The following is a 14,870-nucleotide window of genomic DNA, read 5'->3' as shown; positions in this document are numbered from 1 at the left end:
CAGAAATATTTGGAAATACTAACACATACTAAGAGTAGAACTTCTTTTATACAGCTTCAACACATTTGCAGTTTAGTCACTAGGTGTAGTACTCCCACATTCTTCTCTCTCAAATTTTGAAAAGATAAGATCCCAATTTCTTCCATAAATTCTTACAGAACCTTAAGTATATAACCTTGTACTTTGTACTACTAAGCTTCAGACTTTTTCTCTGCTTCAGTCTTGTCGTGATTTAATGTTTTCTGTGTTTCTAATACATGTTTAAGTGCAAATTCTTTGTAGTGAATCTTAATGGATTTTTTTTTTTTTGATGTAAAACTTATAGCAGATTGTTATTACTTGTCACATGCCCCCAACAAAATCTAACTGCTTTTTGGGAACTGTTTATTTTTAGTTAAGCAAAAACAAAGTTTGCTTTTACTGTCTGTGACTTCCTGAGCTCTGTCTTTTTGAAATGCTCATTACAAAAAAGTTAACACTTCTATACTCAATTTTACAAGCCTCTGTACAGTGTTGGAATCTGTACAAACTTGTTGGAAGCCTAAATGTTTTTAAGACCTTTTTGAGCTGAGTGCTACTGGATGATCAGTAGAGATACCAACTGTTCAGCAGATGATATGAGTGGCACAGAGTGCTGAATGAATCCATAAGCATCGGTGCTGAATAGTGGATGTTTCATACAAAAATGGTTCTTTACTTTAGAGACTTTTGTGCATCTGAGAACTAAATCTGAAAACACTTGTGTGAGGGTTGTTGAGTTATTATCTCAATTATCTATTAATTATCTTAATTCTGTGGGCACCTTCAATTTCTGGCTAATGGGATGTGGAATTTGTGCACTTCAGCTGCTCCCCTTCAGTCTTGAACCATTGCGAAAATCTGCTTCCATGGGTGTTTAAGCTTAAACACTGCATCATGACTAGAACCAGCTATTGTGGTAGAGGGATAGTAACTTCTGGCAAAAGGTGGGTAGTTAGCTGAGAAGTGTTAGTAGACTAGATAAAAACATTTGTTAGAAGCTATGCTTATCATTTGGAACTGCAGAATTAGACCTGTGCAGTGGTCTTCTACTTCAGCAGAAACATTGATTATCACCCTAAAGTGCTTCTCTTCCATAAACAGAGGGCTCCAATCTCATGTTCACAGAGCAGATGTTAGTGTTCTTTAAGTCTTTAGAGTGTAGGAAATTATTCAGGGCCTGAAGAACATGCCTCACAGAATTGCTTCATTGTGACAGTACACAAGGAGCTCAACGACTTGTCTATATATTGGTCACTGATATCCAAAATTATTTTTTCCTCCGCTTTGAATCCCATATATTTTTCTGGTGCATGGTCTGATGGATTAGATGCTACACAGATTGCAGCAATAGCAACAGCTTTGTTTTCAAACACAAAGATTGGTTGTGTTGAGAACATTCTCCTATCTTTCAAAATTTCTACAAGGAAAAATGCTCCTCTAAAGTGTTGGAGTTTCAGGTTCTTTCATCCTTCCTGATTCTTGTTTTCCCTTTCTCACTGTGTGCTTTTTGGAGTTCAAAAGCTATTGGTGAGATACAGTTATTCTCCAGCCTTGCTGTTTGGAAGGTGTTTCTGTCAAGAAATGGTTCAAGACTCTGAATTCTAAATGGGCACAGTAAGAAGCTTTTATTTATTTATTTTTAAATCATTGTGAAAGGCAAGATATGGATACTGTTCTCTGCTCCAAACATAAATGCTTGCTGGTGCAGTCATCTAGGTCCTGTTCTGGATTTCTTCTTTAGTTTAAATAATTATCATCACCTAGAGAGAACATCATACAACAAGGAATGGACAACAAGAAAACAAACTAATTCCAGGAAATGCTTTGCTCAGTTAACTGAAATGTGAATGTGTCTCAAGGGCCAAGCTACTTTTCTCACTGTAAATAGACCTGCATTTCAACTGCACACATTCTGCTGATGAAAGCATTTTATCACAAGGGGGCACCAAAGGTTTTTGTTTCAGAAGAAAACTTTAAATTGTGTGTTATTTTTTTTTTCTTTAACCTTTGCACACCAGCTCAACATTACAAATGCAAAATGTTTTGAATAGCTGGAAGCAAGGATGGCCGTAATTCCTGTCCCCAGGAGCTGCATACCAAAATCTTCAAATCTCCATGGGAAGAGTGGCATCCTGGGAAGCGATCGAGAGAGTATTATTTCTTCAGAGCTTCTTTTGCAGGGTGGGCACGCTGCCAGGTCCTACAGCAATCAGGCAAGGTTGGCCTGAACAGGCTCCATTCCTCTGTCTCAGCCACAGACTTGATCATCCAGCAGTCCCTATGCCAGCCTGGTGCTGGCTGCAAAATGTAACTGTCCATCACATTTTAAAACGATGACGGGAAAAATTGTTTTGTATCTTTTTTCATATTTAATTGATGCTCTGGTGGCTTCAATGAACAAGAAAGGGGAAATATTAACTTTTAAAAAATCAAATTTGGGATGGGGCTAAGTATCCCAGTATTCCCATGGAAGTTTTTAATCTATACCAGAATCACAGCATTTCTTCTTAGCTGAAGCTTGTCAGATGAAGTCTGGAGTGCTAACTTGGGAATTTTTTATTCTTTAACTAGATAGTCCTGAAGTCCAGGAGAGCAATAGGCAGGAAAGAAGAATAAATGAGGGGAGAAAGCTGTAACTTTGTCTACTTTTCAGAAGCCTTGAAATCTTTATGAGCTCCTATTAGTTATTGACTCTTACGCCACTCTTACGACCTGCGTGTTGGTGCTATGCTGTTCTGGAAAATAATGTATATGAAATCTCTTTATTTCCTGATATTTTCTTAGGTGGATTGGTCTCCCTGTCTGCTTCCTTACAGTGCAGGACAAGCAGCCACGGCAGTGTAATGCAAAAGTCTGGATCAGTGGTCAGCAGGAGGTGCTGCCTGAAACAGCACTGGTGCTATTATGAATTCACAGGCTGGATGCATCAGTAATATCCCATGTGGATAACTTAGCTGTCAGCTGGGGAATCCTGGGCCTGGGGGCTGTTGTTGACACCTGCTTGCTTGTAACAGTGAGACTCGAAGGCATGCGTGCATTTACTGTTTCTTGTTGGGTATGTGCTACCTGCTGCCAGGCAATGATTTTGTCAAAGGTCATGTTCAGCATTATTGGCATATATTATTCCTATCTACTGAAGCTACTGCTTATGTCTCTTACATGAGCCCTACACTTGGATAAAACACCTGTGAAAGCAAGATCAAAGAATTGATCCAACTTGAAACCAAGCTACAAGTAACACCAGGAGGAAAAAGAAAGTCATGAAACTTGTTTATCACCACTTCTTAGTTTTAGTTGTATAAACTTGTAAAGCTTGAACTAGCATTACTAAAATGCATCACAAACAATGACTCATTTTATCTACATGAGAAACAGAGAAGAGACAGTGACAGTGCAATCTCTCATACACAGTGCCAAAATTTCTAATACATCCCCTGACACTGAAACCTCTGCGAGAAATATCTGCAATAGGTTATTCTGATCTGTGTATCTTGTTTCATTTGAAAGCTAGGTTATGTTAACTGTAGTAGGGCTGCTAGCAATAAATTGTCTGCCATGCTGTAAATTTATTCACATGCCATTTTTTTTTTAAAATCTTCTATGAGGCTTAATAGCTATGGGTCCAGTAGTTCTTTTCTGATTTTTATGTTGTCTTCAGGAAATGACTATTTCTAAGACTCTTCTTCAAACTGCGACAATTTTGCTGAATAGCTTTTTTTTTTTTTTTTTTTTTTCCAATCAAGTATTAATGCTCCTTTCCAAAATTAGGAAAGATGCTGCCATATTCTCCTAAAATTCTAGCACTTCTTCTCTGAAGGTGATAATGGAAATTTCTGAAGAGATCAGGTATGAAGAAGGTAGCTGATATGTACAAGGTAGCAAGAGTACAAATATGCATCATAAGTTGCTAGGTGGTTCTACCAAATTCTAATTCAATTTCCAGGAATGTCTCTGTACTTTCTTTATTTTTTTCCTAAGGTTTGTGATAAGGAAAGGGGAATCAAACTTGAAATAAACTCTTTAGATGTGATAAGACGCCTCTGCCTTGTCCTGGTAGAATAAGACTTGTTACAGGAATCCACAAGCCATTGATGACATAGACAAGGCAGAGAATGTTCTCCACTGGCCATCCATATATTTACTGTTGTACAGGTCAGGCTCCCTTGCATCTCCACCTTTGCTATTTAACTCTTCCTATCTTAAGCACTTTTTTTTTTCTTTTCACCTAGACTATATTCGGGGATATATTTTTTCTCCTTTCAGAAGTGAGTGCTTGTTTTCCTAATAACTATTTCTTCTGGTGTCTGCCTTAATGTTTTCCAACAGCCACAGGATCATGTTAAGCCATGCTGTAAACCTGTATTATCAGACTCCACACATGGGGGACATGCCACTGCAACAGCTGCCTTCTGCCATTTTGCTACTATAATCCTTCCAGGCATGGAAGGACCAGCTATCTGGTGATGAATTCATGCTTTCCCCTCAGGGTCTGACTCCCATTTTGGCAGCCCTGTAGTCAATATTTAAACAGGCTTCCTAGCACCTGTTTTCTGATCATGAGATCGCTGCTTTCACAGATGCAAAAGCTAAAAAGTATGTGGCGATCATCCAAAAGAGAAAGAATGGCTATGTTCAAGTAAGGGTGGATTTTTGTAAGGGTAGTTAAGCATTAAGGATAACATATGATGAAGTGCCCACGTATACCTGAGATGGAAAGTTCCTATTGAAATCAGTGGCAATTCATTCGTAGCTGCCCTTGATGGCTAGATGTCTAACTGCATTTTTTAAAAAATGTTATTTACTAGGTTTGAAAGTCATTAATTATGGAGGTGTTCATGATTTCACCGTGACCATTGATGGAAATCAAACACAGGTTAGCACCAAAAAGGACAAGTGGACATCTGAATTTAATGGAGCAATCCGGTTTCTCTTCTTCACTGGAAGAAGTCACAAGGAGACTTGTTCACCCAGCAGGCTGTCATAGCCTATAGGCTTGTTTCTTCAGGTGCAAAGTTGTCTCAGCAGATTTGCTCTGATTTGTCTAGGTGATGCTTTAAAACACTGCTCCTGGCAAATGTTTGATAGCCTAGGAACACTTCAAGTTTTAGAGAAATGGGGTGAAAGGGACAATAACAAGTCTTGACTGAGCCATCTCCAAATGGCTCTTCAGTAATGAGCAGAAGAGGGAGACGCCAGTGGGGATGGATAGGACCCATTTACGTTATCCTCTAATTTATATTCCTTTGCAAAGCTGTGTGGGCCTTCTGCTTGGCTAACATTTTGTTAAAATGCTAATAACTTGAGATGTCCTCTTTTTTTTTTTTTTATTTTTTTTATTTCTGTTTAGGATTTTACCAGTGTAACCTTTGTAACTTGTTCTCTGTCCTGTCCAGCCATTCATCTTTTCTACATGATCAGATGCTCTTTGGGGTGGATTATAGCTTTGATTATATTTATGAAATGCTTTTTAGGTCTGCACCTCTGTTAAAACAAATATTAATCAAAATTAAAATAAGAGAAAAGTATAGAAAGAAAAATGTGGAAGAGGAGAGAAATGAGCTGAACACTTATATTCCAATTTTATCAGATGATGAACCTTATTTGGCAATATATAACAAAGAGTGAAAGGTTCTGTTTCTCCAAACACACATACACACACTGGTCAATTTAAATGTGTGCTGATAACTAAGAGAATGAGAAAGCAATGATGACTGCGAACAGATTCTCCATGAGAGTACAGTGTGTATTTCCTGATGAGCTCCCTCCAAAATGCAGTCTTTGAAGCATACTACAAAGAGACCAAAGACCTAAGAGTTTTATACCAAAATACACCAGATGACGGGAGAGAAAAAGGACTATTGTTTTTTTTATTGACTTGTTTCCAGACTTCATTTCTATCTAAGCTGACTTGTGGCTTCCACTTTGTATTTTAAAAAAGATTCATTCATCATGTTCCTATTGTTGTTTGTTCTTGTAAAATTACAAGCAAGTACGGAAGTTTAAGAGAATGTAATACACCAAAGATTATATCTAAACCAATGTCAGAAAGAAAAAGAGAAGGGTGGGGGAAAGGGGCAAAATCCTCCCTTGAATCTTAATTTAAAGATTTAAAATTGGGTTAAGTAGTTTGGTTATAAGACCATTCAGTCTCATATAAAAGGCCATGCAATTCTGCTGCCTGTTGGAAAGATCTCACTTTACATTTTATGGGTTATCTGGTTATGAATATTTCTCTTACATATATGCAAGGTATACCCATTTGAAATATTTCATAATCACAACAGAACGTGTCCTGATACACGACACTAAGAAATCATGTGTTTAAATGTGTCATTTGGTGTTAATCTCTCACCTCTTACTGAATAGAAGCTACATAGAGAGCTTTGCTTATGAGTGGTTAATAATTTGTCAGAATACTGACCACAAAAATTAAAGTGTAGCTTACTTAGGTTGGGAGACTGAAACTTTATATTTTGTTCTTTGCTTCTGTTGAGTATACTTTTCAGACATATCAAGCTTTTGGCCAAAATGTGTATCTTGGCTACAATATTATTCAGACTTATTTCTTAGGTTTTTGGAAATACTGCTATTCCCTTATGTGAAAAAACAAGACAAAACAAAACACACTAAAAAGCCAAATTGAGAGCAAACAGCACTCCACCAGGACAATTAGAGGCATTACTCTGGTATTTAGTAATTAGAGCAATGATCAGGGTATTTGGGCAGGCACTCCCGTGAGTGGCAACGCACATTTGAAGTAAAGGCTGTAAAATACCACTTCTTTCCAGGAAATTAAGCAATTTTTCCCTGCCTCTGAGATACTAGATTTGCTGCTTGTTTGTTTTTGGTGGTTGTCAGTTCCTGGGCTGTAAGTTGTAGTCCTTCAGCATATGTGTTTCTCCTGCTTTATTTGATCATAAATTCCACCAAAGTTGTGTATTGATTACAATCATCCTTTTTCCACACCTGGAGTATGTCTGGAGATACTGTACAGTTCTTTGAAAATGGGCACAATGAGAAGAGTTTGCTGGAAATTGGATGTTCTTTGTCCATTTTAGGTCCTTCTTGCATGTAGGTCTGGGATTAGGCTTCTTAAAGGTGACCTTTATGTAACTTGTACACATGACCTTTTGTACTGCGTCTGATCCCAGTGGGATTTATGCCAAGCTACTGGATCAGTGCTGTTCTGGAAATATGCAGCACTAAAACCTCTGAGGGAGATTTTATGGAAAAACAACAATAACAAGAAAAAAAAAAAACACCTGTAGGTGACTGAAGAATTTAAGCAGTTCTAGGATCAGATACCCACTAAGTAGGAAGTTTTCATATCTCAACTATAGAGTAGCTAAAATCCACTGAAATTCACATTTAGGAGCATGAATTCCTCCCTCATGTGCAGCTTCAGCTAAACGTGTCAGAAATATGGTTTTCTCTTATATCCCATATCTCCTTGAGCCCACCAACGTTCTGGGAGGCTTTCTTCAACTTCTCAACGTCTTTTCTCCTCCCCCCTAGGCCGTTTATAATCTCCCTAAGTGAGGGAAAACGGAGCTGCCTTTGGATTTCTGCTAAGTCAGGGCCTGGAAGCAGTTCCTCAGGCCTGGTTTCAGCTCGGCCTGAGGAACGCCAAGCTCCTCTCCTTTTCTTACTTGGCTCTACCACAGATGGGACTTGCTTTGTTACTTGGGATCCAGCCTCACTTAAGGATACGGATTTATGATGTAAATCCGTTGGTCGTTAATCGTATGGTTTGAGATTTTTTTTTAGGGCAATATCCCAACTGGCTGAAGAGAGTTGCTAATGTAGGAGAAAAGTTGAATATCATTTTGGACTAAGAACTGCCTAGGTTGGTTGAGAAGAGAGTGTTTTTTTCTTTTTCCTTCGAATATCCTCAAATTCCTGTTTCCCAGGCATCTCTTTTGGGACCGTATCGTAAGCGTGCCTGATATGTGAGTCCCATGCATTGTTTGCAGTGCCATAGCAACCTGGGCTTGCCATGAGCCACAGCAGAGCCAGGCTGCCTTAGTGCAGACCAGGAGTTCAGAGCCAGGCCCTGCAACTCTGCAACTTCTATTTCTGACCTGCAGGGAAGGATTTCACCTTTGCAAATGAGGTTGTCAGCTTGCAGGGGTGGATGCCGGCCCTTTTGTGTGTAGCTCCAGCATGCAGTCGAAGAGGCTTACCACTGGTATGTAGCGCTTTCTAAACAGGGTAATGAACTGACTCCATGCCAGACACAAGTCTGACCCCTGGCGTGGTCGTCTCAAGTTCAGAGACTGTGATAAAAAGGAGAAGGATTTGGAACTGTTAGGTTTAAACTTGTTTAGCAAAATTAATTAATCTGAAGAGAGAGCTGTACTGTCTTAAGTGGTATCACGGAAGATGGAGACTTTTCCTGGAATGAGTGGGATTTGGCTATTTGAGAACACCCCAAACTCATCTGTTTTTAAATTTTAATCTTATGATTCACAATACTTGCTGTTCAAGGCTCCCAGAGCCTCTTGCAAATTTGTGTTTTCATTAAGACCGGCAAGCTTCTAGTCATCAATTTTGCTGAGGAAAGTTGACAAGAAGTTAGCTGATATATATCAGAAAAAAAAAATCTAGTTAAATGATATTTTCATTATATTTAAATCATTCTTGTGATATTTGACTTTTTTATGTATGGACTAACATTTCTGCATTTTCTTAGAGTTTGTTTTATTTCCTCAGCTATATTGTTTTATTGCAGAATATCCAAGAAGGTTGTCATGCCTCACTACTTCTTGTTTCTGCTCAGTGCTCATAGTTGAACAAACTTGATTGTATTGCTTGTACAATGTATAACAGTTCATTTTTCTATTTCAGAGCCTCCATGTATAACAGAAGACGTATTTGTAAGTATGCTTTATAAGGCTTGATCAGTCATTTCATCATGTAATAGTAGAGCAAAACCAACAACAAAAAAGTTACTGGAAACTGTTTTTTGTTTTCTTATTTATTCCCTCTTCTAAGTATGGAGTGACAGAACAATGTCTTACAACTTTCTCAGACAAAGGAAAACACTTAGTTTGAAAAACAGTTAAAAAAAAAAAAAAAAAGAAAGAAAGAAAAAGGAGAAACAAAACTGTGAAGAATAAAGATGAAAATGAAAAGTGAAATAGGTTGAAGGAAGGAAACAATCAACAAGTTTGGTTCAATAAGACAGATTTAACAATCTTTTCCTCAAAATATCTAAGAAACAGTTGCATTCCTTTGTAGAAATAAGTTTTAAATTCCTTTCAATGTTAAAAGACTGATAGAATTTGTACAAGCTGTATTTTACACAAAAATTGCATGAAGGCAAAACTGTCATCTATTTCATTAAAATCATATTTTTTGACCAATTTTTAGCAAATCGACTTCCAACTGCAATTGGAAAGCAGCTTTTTCTAGGTATAATTTTGACTGTATAGGAGGAAAGCTATCATGGGAAGAAATTAAAAGTCTTCCTGGCACAAAAAAAAATCTAAGTTATAATATTGTATATTCAGCTCTGTAACCTATAATGTGCAAATATGAAAGTGCAACTATGCTTTCAAATGAAAATAAGACTGACCACAAAAAAAAAAAAAAAAGAACCTGAGGAAAGCATGTTGTGTATATCAATAGATGCAGTAAGTAGCAAAGCTTGCATTAATAAGATCATAAACATTTTATTGATTAGTGATCCAGTGTGTTTATATTTCTTGCTGTTATATGGGACTACAGAGAATTATATTCCTTACAAATTAAAAACACATGTTACCTGCGTATTCTTCAGCAGCTTATACTTCAGCCAGTAATAAATGAATTGTTTTGAATAAGTCCTTTGAAACAGTGAAATGTGAATGGTGTATTATATATATTGCAATCTTCAGATTCATCTTTATCAGTTTGAAATCTAATTGTGCATTACCCAAACCAAATGTGAGGCAAACAGCAGTTTGTTTCTAATTATTTTCATTGTTAATTGTGTTAATACTTGCTGAATTGAGATTTATGGATCTTATTGACTGCCTAGTGGCATTAGTGGGAGAATTTTCTGTTGACTTCAAAATGCTTTAGTTCAGACAATTTGGTAAATATGATCAGTACCCTAACATCTCCAGGTCCATGGTACTACAACTGCACTGGATTATGGGCCTGTGATCCAAATAATCAAAAAGCATGATCTCTGTAAAGCAGAAAGCCTTGCTTTCAGTGTTGTCAGCTTTTTCCAGGAATGAGCATGAACTAACGTGCTTTTCCTGTATCAGTCAAAGCAGTCACCACAAGTGTTCAGGAATAGATGTTGGCAGACGAAGAGTGGACAAACACCACTGGGGTGGTTGTGGCTTGTTATGCAGCACATAGGGACCTTCCTGAGTTCATATTAAGAGTAGATTAGAAGAGATTTCATCCTTGCTGAAGATAAACTATCCTTAATTAGTTCAGACTCTGTGGAGTTTGGATCAAGATGTTGCCTGTCTACAAATGATACGACTGGCGCTGTGTGTAACCTCTCTTTAACACTCTACCTCACTAATATATTTGAATGTTATGAACTTGTGAAAGAGAAAAAGATTTTGGTCATAAAATCTTTGCTGATACTGGTAAACAGATTTGACTTGGGTGCATTCTCCTTGTGTTGCAAGGCAGAAATAATATTCAAGGAATTGTTAAAACTTTTCAGAAGTCTTCATGATACTGAAGGCAGATTTCTGAAGACAAATATAATAGTGTTCTTCTACCTTTTGTCGAATTTAAATCAGGGGTGGTGGTATTGGTAAGGTTGGGATTCATATTTATTGATTCAACAACAGTATAACAGATGACAACTGTATTTTACTGGCAGTTTATGAGTCTTATTTGCAGTATTTAAATAAGAGGTGTCAGACAGGTACCAAAACCTGTAGATGCAGACTTGACTTCTGATGAAGTCAACTGGAAGCTTCCCAGTTTTGTCAGATTCCAGGTGTGGCATATACTGCTTACTTGGTGAGCCAAATTATAGATCAGAAAATTTGCTTTTGTTTCCTAAACATTCCCTAAACCATCTCCAAGCAGTACTGTGGGAGTAGAAGCAGGCTCTGCTGAACGTTTATACTCTTCTCATTCCTCAGTGGGAGAGAGAAAGGTATAATGTGGGGAATTTCTAGACTATTAGATTATGCGTTTTTTCAAAAGTAAACATGCAGGTGTCCAGCATTTAGAATCTGCTGGGTTTACAAAGGCTTTATCTGTAAATTTCTTGGCAAAGGATTTAACTTTATGTGTGTTTTTTAAATTGTTAAGTACCTCAGTGGTGTGCAATGGCCAGAATATAAAGATGACGCAATGACTATATTCTCAAAAGTGAGAAATAACATTTTACAAAAGTTTGCATGTCATATCTCATGAAAAAAAAAAACATTGTTTGAGGCAACAGTGCATTCAAAACTTGTTAGCATATATTACTATAAGCCTTGCTTTCTGGTTTTGTGTCTCCGTAGGAAGACTGCTTAGCCACAGATGATATGCTTGTGGACTACTTCAATGAATTTTTGAGTCTTCCAGTAAGTACCTTACAGAAATCCTTTTCAAAATACAAGAAACACCTTACTAAGATTAGTAATAAGGTAATCCATCTTAGAACATTTTGCATTTTTGCCACAAGGAAGCTAAATGGCTTTTACAATTTGTCATATTTTAATGGTAGTAACTCTTACTATTTAATGTAATTATCAGTGTCAAGAAAATAGCACTTCTGGGGACGGATTTTTCTCCTCCAAATTTACTTATTTAACTTACAGTGCACCAAAATATTATGAACAGTAAATGAAAAAGATACATAAATGCTTACGTAAAAAATATAAGGAGTCCACTTTTATTCCAGTATGATGGAATAAATACATGGTGATAAAACCAATGTTTGTCATTTAAGTTCTTCTGGCAATGCAGTCAGCAGTTAATAAAAATTCTAGCCTAGGAACCAACACTGTGTTTCTTCATGTCTGTGAAGGCCTCAAAATTGGTGCTCCCCTCTTTTCCCCCTCCCATCTGTAGCTAGAAGGATGCAGCCTTACACTGTATTCTGTGTGCTGATCCAGCAGTTAGATCAGCAGATCCAGTGCCCTATATATAACCATTTGCCCTATACTTTGTTCCTTTTCCCCACCAACTACCCTGTCTCCCCACATTCTCAGACGAGTTACGTATACTGTCCTATTCCCTCAATGTGGCAACTTCACCTGACTTCATCTTAATACTCTTTACTTAGTAGGTCCCCATTTTCTCCATTGGCAAACATCACATAGGTATTCCCCTGCGTGCTGGCACAGACTGTCACTTGAAGTTCTCATGGGACCTCCCAAACAATCTACCCCAGAGTTGCCCCACATTAATCCACTGCAGCCAAACATGTTGCATATACTCATTTCTGCAACTTGGTTGGTAGGAATCACTACTAGCAACAGGAAGGGGCAGAATATTTCTTGGATGCTCCTTGGCCAGTATTGGAATAAATTCAGTTAGGATTCAGGCTTACCAAGTTGATCTACACTTTCATGTACTTACTAAACCATATCACACATTTGTTTAAAATACGCCAAATGGGAGTTGCGCATGGGATGCCTATATCAATTTTTGATATGAAAATAGAATCTGGAAGCTTAAAACAACCATATCAGAGTGTGGGTTTTGTGCACAGAAGTGGTACTAACTTCTAGCAGTATCTCAGACTTTATACACTTTCACCTCATTGCAAGATTCCTAAGAAAAATTTTTACAAAGCTATGGAGACACAGCCAGAAGGAAATGTATGTTGAGAGTGTTGGGTTTCTCTCTCTTTTTCTGCAGCTGCTTCAGGATAATTGCCTAAATCCAAGCCTAACTACCTAGCCTTTAAAGTGAGGCCTCCATCTATATGCCAGATTTTTCTTAGCACAGAAATACCATCCTCCACGCCTTCCCTGCTTATTTGGAAACTATGCTTCAGGTTTTCCCAAAATCACAGAGGATGGAGTGGGAAAAAAACTTCAGCCTGCTTAGTATCTGGGTCTCCTTGGATATGCACAGATTTCAGGACATCTTTTAGAGGCCAAAATTCTGTTTGGCCTCACAGGGCTCCTCAGCCCAGAGTCCTGGCTCAGTTCAGCAGCTCTGAAATGCAGCAATTGTCCAGGCACTTCTGACTGCTCTTGAAGCCCACAGAAAAGAGTTCACAGACAGTCCTGAGTAAACACTGTTTTATGCTGGTAATCTTGGTAGGTTTCTAAAACCACACATGGTCTCTCTTTATTTATTTATGAACTTTCATGAAAACAGAAGATGTATTAGCTATGTTTATTTGTCGTGTTCTCATAATTGGATTTATTTTCTCTTTGATCTTTTCTTGGGGATTTACCCTCTGCAGGATTAAGTTCTATTAATGCTTTGGGTTCTGCGGTTTGAATATTTTATATTCCCAACTTCCCTCTCCTTCTCAGAACACTTCTACTAAAACAGCGCCTTGAAAATTCCATTGCTTTATTCTTGTTGTGCTTATATGCTGTTGCCTAGAAACTGTATTACCCAGGTGTGTTAGTAGTTAGGCAACAAGTTAAACTGAAAATATTGTGTGACTTGATACAAGAAATCAGTGGTAATACGTGCTTATTTTAAGAGCCTGTCTCTGTATTGATTTATAATGCACCTCTGGTGTATGGAAAATTATATCACTGGGAACTTGCTATAGCAGCACATTTTTTTTTCCTTTGATTTACAAAATATCCTTTAAGCAATAATATAGACATAATAATCATCAGAAAATCTGACATGAATATCTATGTACTCCAAAGAACTACGTATTGTAATGGAAGACAGTTTATAAGGAAAATACTTTTGAAAGATAAAATAATAGAAAAAATCCCATGAGGGCACTTACTGCCAGTAGTACAGTGATTTCACAGCAGCAGCAATCAATCACATGGCATACAAACAAGTTACACTTTCCATAGTAAATAATTAAAAATGAAAAATTTAAGAGAAACATCGGTATGGATGCATTTCCATTTTGAGCTGGTCAGGAATCCCTAGCACTGGAATCTTTATTCGATTAAAACATCCAAGATTATGCTTATCCAGGAATGAAAACTCAGAAGTCTGCAATCTCTGTCCAGCTCTGTGTTGTAGGCCTCGGTAAGAAAGTGCAGTCATGTCAACTTGTTTCTCGTTCTCCTACCTGCTATTCGTTCCACACCCAAGTCCATACTGGGGCCTTGCCTCTCGTCTTCCAGTTACCAATTCCAACTACCAGCTCCTGATGAAGACGCGCTCTGTTCAGCCTGCTTGAAGAATTTCACTACAGACAACTGAGCTACTTGTACCTCATTTGAATTGCATTTGGGAGATGGTACCCTTGGTGGCAAGTCCCTGGCTGTGGGTTTCCTTTGCATTGGAAAGCTACGAAGTGACCACAGTTTTATCAACTTCAGATTTGAAGACCTACTTCTTTTAGAACTCATTCCCACTATAAAAGCTCTCCACTCATAAAAAAAGAAAAAGAACCTTACAGAGATGTATTAATAGGGCCACAAGGATAGAAGACACAATATACTGCAGGTAGATTGCTTGATATCATTGATATCAATGCAGGCCCATTAGTTTCTGCTTGTCTTTTCCAGGTGTATGGAAGGAGGCTGCAGGAGCCATTACAACCCATTTTTTTTAAACAACAACAACAACAAAACACATTTGTATCAGTGAGGCCTTACATACATATTATGTTGAGTTTTATCCAGGCCAAAAACTTGCACTGATATACAAGGAGGCAAAAAAAGCTCTCCTGACTTCTCTTCTTATTGGTAGTAGGTTTACCTAAAATGCTCCTCTCGTTGTTATATTGTGGTGTG

General features: G+C 37.7%; 1 protein-coding gene across 1 annotated transcript in view; it reads left to right on the top strand.

Annotated features, from left to right (window-relative positions):
• Nucleotides 1-8,154: 8,154 nt before the first annotated feature.
• RGS22 (regulator of G protein signaling 22) overlaps nucleotides 8,155-14,870 on the top strand; it is a gene marked incomplete at its 3' end in the record, with an annotated part of 62,953 nt that continues 56,237 nt past the window's right edge. The window contains exons 1-3 of the mRNA XM_084281690.1: nucleotides 8,155-8,209; nucleotides 8,869-8,897; nucleotides 11,493-11,555. Of these exons, the coding sequence (XP_084137816.1) occupies nucleotides 8,185-8,209; nucleotides 8,869-8,897; nucleotides 11,493-11,555 (117 nt within the window). The 5' untranslated portion in view covers nucleotides 8,155-8,184. The remainder of the gene's footprint in view (nucleotides 8,210-8,868; nucleotides 8,898-11,492; nucleotides 11,556-14,870) is intronic.

Source organism: Netta rufina (assembly GCF_964035555.1).
Source record: "Netta rufina genome assembly, chromosome: 2".
NCBI lineage: Eukaryota > Metazoa > Chordata > Aves > Anseriformes > Anatidae > Netta > Netta rufina.
This window is presented reverse-complemented; position numbering and strand designations above follow the sequence as displayed.